The 7,175-nt window shown below is 44.4% G+C and overlaps 1 protein-coding gene across 1 annotated transcript; it reads right to left on the bottom strand.

The window, feature by feature from the left end:
• Nucleotides 1-1,622: 1,622 nt before the first annotated feature.
• On the bottom strand, nt 1,623-6,824 carry LOC141060268 (uncharacterized). Its single transcript, XM_073556490.1, has 4 exons — nt 6,710-6,824; nt 6,359-6,515; nt 5,898-6,245; nt 1,623-1,650 (listed from the first exon to the last, which is right to left on the bottom strand). The coding sequence occupies exons 1-4, from the start codon at nt 6,822-6,824 to the stop codon at nt 1,623-1,625; spliced, it is 648 nt and encodes a 215-aa protein (XP_073412591.1).
• Nucleotides 6,825-7,175: the final 351 nt, after the last annotated feature.

Genomic DNA, 7,175 nt, shown 5'->3' with positions numbered 1-7,175 from the left:
GTCTCTTTTGCACTAGGGAACAATGAAGTCTCCGCCTGCATCACCCCCCTGGCCCACAGCCTGCGGTCCATCCGGATGGCCTGGGTCATGGTGTCCTCGAGTGAGTTAGGTGGGGGATGTAATGCCAAGGCATCCTGTAACCACTCGGACAAGCCTCCACGAAAGAGTCCTCGGAGTGCGTCATCGTCCCAAGAGACCTCTGCGGCCCAGCGGTGGAATTCTGTACAAAACAACTCAGCCGAGTGTTTCCCCTGACAGGCACTCATCACCATGTCCTCTGCCAATCGCACTCGGTCCGGCTCATCATATATGTGCCCAAGGGCCTCAAAAAACGCATTCACAGACACTCTCTCAGGGACAGTGGGAGGAAGGGAGAAAGCCCAAGCTTGTGGGGACCCTCTTAATAAAGACATGACCCCAACCTTCTGACTTTCGTCCATAGAGGAACGTGGCCTCAAACTAAAGAAGAGTTTGCAACGCTCCATGAAGACCCTGAACTCCTTTTTGTTCCCAGAAAAGAAATCAGGCAGTTTAACAGGTGGCTCTGGGGACACCAAAACAACATCACTCGCCCCAGCCCCCAGAGACCCAGCAGATAAAGCCCCTCGCACAGTCTCAGAAACCTGCTGCTGAGAACGAGCAAGAGCTTGCTGCTCCAGAGATAAACCCTGAAACATCTGACTCAGATTTTTCATTTGTTCAGCCAGAGATTGTATGGGATCCATATTTCTCAGCAGAGAAAAAAAAAAACCCCAAAAACTTAACGGTCAGTTATAATATCACGGTCCTGTTAAGGTCGGCGTGCAGCCACCGCTGAGCAAGGACTCACCCACACTGCAAAGGGGCCCGGGGTCAGACACGGCCGGATAGTTCAAGCAAACAGGACCTGGAGAAGCTAAAGGCAGTGAGCAGTGAAGGACCACAAGGGGGCAGGGCTTAGCGTCCTGCTGTCAGAGATAGGCAGAACACTAGTACAGGAATTCTCAAAGTCAGACAAACCGGGTCATACACAGAGATAACAGTAAAGTAAAAGGGATGACACAGAACGGAGAGTCGGGGCCAAGCAGAGGTCAAAACCAAACAGACATGGAAGGTACCAAGCAGAATCCAACAAGCAGTATCCAGAGAACAGACCGAGTCATACACAGAGTATCAGATAAACAAGAACACAGCACTAACACACTCAGGGGTCACCACACTATGCCAAGGGCGAAAGTATAACTGACGGGGATAGGAGCTTCCTGAGGCTATAAGAAGCCTCTCCCAGAACCAGGGAGAGGCCACAATCAAAAGCCCCAGGTGTCCAGGTAAGACTGCACTGGGAACACAACCTTTAACCCCAGAAATGCCAGTCATCAGCACTGGTTCCAGACATTAACCCCATGTGTGCGAGTCAAACCCGCACTGAGATCATGACACCCTGATAAAGAGTTTTGTAAACAAATTTGGTTTCCTAAATCCTGCATCTCGTGTTATTGCGTCACAAAAAGATTCTTTATTTGAATGGGCGCAATCCCTTGATTTTGCTAGGAAATGTGAAAATAATGAAAGGAGGATAAATCATGCTAATTTTGTAAAGACAGGCAGAGTAAAATCTTATCAGAAGCCTGTATCAAAGTGTTCTAAATTGAGTTATCCCCGAAATCAAATCTATGAAGAACGAAGAAAATCACATATTTGCTTTAAGCCTTATGGAATAATGAGTTCTGACCTTCTTTCTGTAAAAAAGATGGCGTTATCTGATGGACAGAAGCAGGTGGTGAGGGAGATCATTGGCTTTAAACTGAACACTCTGCTCAGAGAATCCGTCAGCTTCAAAATGGCAAGAACTTTTCAGGACATTTTTTACAGAGAAATAAGATTGGGTTTAGGAATTGGCTAAAAATGTAATTATATGTTGTGTAAAAGTGTTATACAATGTATTAGTCAGTTATATGTAATTATTATATAGAGTATAATTCTGTAGTTCTATAGTTTTGTAGAGATACATATTCATACAGTATGTATAGAGTGTTTGTAGAAGTAGAGATTGTAGAACTGTATTTTTTAGTGAAAATTAAAATTTACTCCAGTAATAATATTTATAATTACTGTATGAATATGATATTAACCTTATCTTTTATTTTTCCTTAGAATTTTCATTTCAAAGCAGGACTTAATCGGAAAAAATTCTCTTACAAGGATTTATGCCTTTATTTACATAGGAAGTTGCAATAATTGCATGATTTTATATATTTAACACTTAAAAGAAAATAACTGCATCTTAAATGTGTTCTGTGTGTATGTCTTTACTGCATGGCATGACATGACAACCACAGCATGTGAAATCTGAACCTTGTTCTAATAATAGGTATACCATGTCCCTGTTCCTTAGTGAAAAGAATTTTTGGTTTTGATGCCAGCCTTTACTAGTCAAAGGAATTTTTTTTTCTAGGCCTAAAGTTTCAAGTATAGCTAATACAACATATATTTATGTTATGTGTATTTGGGGAACATTCAAAGAAATATTAAGATACTAAATTTAATAGTTTACAATGCGTATTGATAATTAGGACAATAATTTTAGGGTTTGTATTCATGTATTCACACCTTTGTATGTGGAATAATTTGGTTTGAACTTATATGTGACACAGTCTGAGTGACAGATGACAGATGCATGTATGAGCAGCTGCTAAGGGGTAATGTGATACGTTTGATGTATGAAAGAGGCCTCAAGACTATGTATGTTAGAGAAAAAACTTTGTCTTTATAAGAAATATGCAGGTCAGCTTAATTATTAGAATATTAAGATACATAATGAAATATTATCTACACAACATATATTTCTATATTTCTTTAGTAATTATTTCTTGATTTAGTTAATTGTGGATTAGGCTACTTTCACACATCAGGTTTTCGGCGTCAGGCGTGATCCGGCGTCGTGCCGGAACGCCAGATCCGGCAAATGTTTTGTAAAACCAGATGTGACGGATCCGGTTTTCTGCCGGATCCGTCTTGTTCTTGACAGACAAAACCGGATCCGTCTCATCCGGTTCATCCGTTTTTCTATCTGTTTTTCGACGGATTACGCCGGATCCGGTTTTTAAAAACACCCCTTGTGGCCTTCCAAACGGGATTGGCTACTGGAAAACTATATATAGCATGTTCCTACAGCCCTTCTTTGACAGGTTGTAGAGGAGAAAGTGCAGGTTGGAGAGAAGAGCAAGTTACTGGCGAAGATGGATGTTGTCATTGGAAATATTTTGAAGAATTTGGCGGATTTTACAGCGGAGGCGAATCGCTTGAGGGTGATTGTTCTGGAGAAGGAGAGAGCGAGACAGCAGCACATCAGGCATCGTAGACGACATTTGTGGATCCACCCCATCACAGCCAAGAGAATGACGCGTGGGGTCTATTCTACACTCTGCATGGACCTTCGACGAAACCCGGATAAATTTTTTGGATATGTTCGGATGAAAATGGAGAATTTTGATTACTTGGTGGAGCGCATTGCACACCTCATAAGAAAAGCGGACACCTATTGCCGCTTCTCTGTTTCACCCGCAGAGCGTCTGATGGTGACTTTAAGGTAAGCCACATTTATTGGATATGCTCGCATCAGAGCACACTTTCACTGCAATCTTGTTGGTGGTAGTTTGTATCTCCAAGTGTTATAGCTGAGTTTTGGTATGTAATGCCGTGATTTAAAACTAATTGATTGTTTTTTAATTCCCCACAGATTTCTTGCAACTGGAGAATCCCTTTCGTCACTGCATTTCCAGTACAGACTCGGGATTTCCACCATATCTGGAATAGTGAAGTACACATGCCGTGCACTGTGGGACTCCTTAGCTGAAGAGTTTTTAACAGAGCTCACAACAGAGAGGTGGATTGAAATTTCAGAAAAGTTTCAACAGATATGTCAGTTTCCGAACTGCTTGGGCGCTGTGGACGGGAAACATATCCGCATTGTAAAGCCAGCCGGATCGGGATCGGAATATTTCAATTACAAGAAATATTTTTCCATTGTCCTCATGGCCATCGCTGACGCGGAATACAAATTTATTGCTGTTGATATTGGGGCCTATAGCCGCTCCAATGACTCTCAAGTTTTCAAACTTTCTGCCATGGGGCGTAAACTGTATGGAAACACCTTCCAGTTCCCACCACCTAGACCGCTGCCGCAAACATCTGGTCCACCTATGCCATTTGTCTGTGTAGGGGATGAAGCCTTCCAGCTGTCAGAACACCTTTTGAAACCGTACTCTAGCAGAGGATTGACAAGAACAAAACGCATTTTTAATTACCGCCTCACAAGAGCAAGAAGAATGGTTGAATGTACCTTTGGTATTCTGACAGCCAAATGGCGGGTCCTATTGACTGCGATCAACCTCAAGACAGAAACTGTGGACGAGGTGATCAAAGCTTGCGTGGTACTCCACAATTTTGTTATCTGCAAGGAACCCATTTCCATTGAGGACACCTCTGAAGAAACCACCTTGCAAGATTACCTTGACATTACCACTAGAAGTTCTGTGACGGTTTCAGTAATGAGGGACAATTTTGCACTATACTTTATGTCACCTCAAGGCAGAGTACACTGGCAGGATGACAGAGTGTGAAAGATTTGTGCCCTTAACCAAACTTGTGTACCTTCTGTACCAACAGTATATACCTTTGCCAACCAAAGTTGGCTATCTTGTCATGGTCTCTATTTTTAGCTTTAGGCCACAGGTGTGTACCTGGTTGTGTTTTATGCAAAGTATTTCACCTTTTAACAAAAGTTGTGTACATTGTTAGGAAATCACCAACAATAAACACAACTTTTTAGGTGAAATACTTTGCTTCAAACACAACCAGGAACACAACTGTGGCAAAAAGCTAAAATTTACCCACAGTTATATACCTGGTTTTGAATACCTTTTTACCTTTTAAATACCCTGTATTTAACCTTTTTTTAAAACATATTTCGCCGCAGAAAGAAATGACAGACAACCAGTGTAAACAATAATTTAACTTTTATTTAAAATATTTTTTTTTTGTAAACTGTTTTTAAAGTTAAAAAAAACTTTTTTAATAAAGGTTTGAAACCAACTGGGCATTTTTATTACAAAACACATCAAAAATCTGTGTAGTGTGGGGTGGAAATACTGCTGGAGGGGCTGCGGGACACTTCGACAATGGGAGTGTGGAGAGAGGATTGGGATCGTGGTGGGGAAGGAACAGTTAGAGGTGATGGTGTGGAAAAAGCTACAGAATGGGTGGACATGTGGGAGGCAGAAGAGGTGGTGGGCGGTGGAGTGGAGGGTTGGGCAGGGACTGTAGGAGCAGATGATGTTGATGGCAAGTTGTATGGGGAAGGAGTTTGGTACGGGGAAGGAGTTTGGTACGGGGCAGGTTGCTGGAAGTGGGGAGATGTCTGGTACTGGGGAGGTTGCTGGTACTGGGGAGGTTGCTGGTACTGGGGAGGTTGCTGGTACTGGGGAGGTGGATGGTATGTAATAGGAGGGGGAGGATAGAAAGTGGCTGGAGGGGGTGCAGATGTAATAGGAGGGGGAGGATGGAAAGTGGCTGGAGGGGGTGCAGATGTAATAGGAGGGGGACGATGGAAAGTGGCTGGAGGGGGTGCAGATGTAATAGGAGGGGGAGGATGGAAAGTGGCTGGAGGGGGTGCAGGTGGAGGAACTACTGTGGTGGGAGGAGGAGGTTGGGAGGTAACTTGCTGGAGAGCACCGTGGCATGAATGCATTACATGCATCTGCTGGGTAGGAGATAGCGTTTCCATGCGCTCCACAACAGACCTGAAAAAGGTGTGGTTTGGCAAAGATCTTGCTTCTGAATGCATGGTTTGCAGAAGTGTCTTCACCTCCAGAATGCTGGAGTTGATCTGCTGAAAGCCTGCGGAGATTTGCTCTGACAAGACTTTTAGACAGTTCTGGAAAGATGCATTCAGATGCAAGAACTCTGGCGCATAAGTCTTTTCCTGACCCCTCTGCCGCTGCCGCCCAGTACCCGCAGGTGTACTAGAGGTGGCAGGGGCAGAAGGGTGGGGTAAAGGGAAAGCGATCTCCTCACCAGCAGCTTCATGTAATGTAGGCGGCCACGATGCTCCTGTGCTGGTGGATGGGACAGATGGGTCGAATGTGTGGGAAGGCTGGGAAGGTGCAGATGTACCGGGGCGGTCGAAGTGTCCCTCGGTGCCGGTCTCCTCAGGGATCGCCTCAAAAGGGTCCAATCGTGCAGGCTCCCGAGTGCTGCTCACCGTGCTGTGGAATAAAGAGAAAAAAAAACAATTAAAATAGTGACATGGCATGGCCCTGGCTGAAAAAAAATTGTTACATCTAAACATTTTTTTTCACATGTGGTGTGTAATATTTACCTTCTAGTGACCATTGTTTCCCGGAGGAACGACAGGGCTTGTGCGTACTTGTACTTGCTCCTGCGTCCTCCAGATCCACTCGGGGCCCGCATCTCTTTATTGAACTCCTTCTTGAAACGATCCCTCACAGACCGCCACCGATTCACAATTCTGTTCCCTGAAACGAGAAAGGAGTGGTTAGTATATAACATCAGTGTTTCCCAAACTCCAGTCCTCATGGTCCCCAGGAGTCATGTTTTCAGGATTTCCATAGTAAATAGAAATCCTGAACACATGATCCGTGGGGACCACGAGGACTGGAGTTCGGGAAACACTGGTTTACATCAAGCAACCGGTACTGTATATACTTACGCTCTTTAATCTGGGCCCGAACATCGAGGTCCTCCCAGCGGCCCACAAGGAGCGAACAGATTTCCTCCCAGAGTCGTCGGGTAACGATCAGGTCAGCATGGCGGCGGTCAGCCATATTCCATAGCGGCTCCCTTTCTCTGACCAGATCGATGAGGTGGTCCACATCGATTCCTCCATCCTCACCGTCAGAGTCGGGAGCATGCTGTGAAGGCTGTTAAAGAAAAAGACAAAAATAACATAATTAGCCTCCACAAAAGAAATGAAATAAAAAGCGCAAAAAAACAAAGCAAAAATATTTATACTTACACGCTGATGACCGCCGCGTTGCTGTCGCCGACGACCCTGGAAGGCACTGCGAGGACCTCTTGGCCGAGCACCAGATTGGGAAGACTAGAGAAGAAAACAAAAAATGTTATGTCTTTGGATGTAGGCATTTGTTTGCTGTGTGTGGTCTGCAGAACATTGT

The sequence above is a fragment of the Dendrobates tinctorius genome, unplaced genomic scaffold, assembly GCF_039654945.1.
Source record: "Dendrobates tinctorius isolate UK_male_01 unplaced genomic scaffold, ASM3965494v1 ptg000233l, whole genome shotgun sequence".
Classification (NCBI taxonomy): domain Eukaryota; kingdom Metazoa; phylum Chordata; class Amphibia; order Anura; family Dendrobatidae; genus Dendrobates; species Dendrobates tinctorius.
Note: the sequence above shows the minus strand (reverse complement) of the source record. Positions and strands in the feature narration are given on the sequence as shown.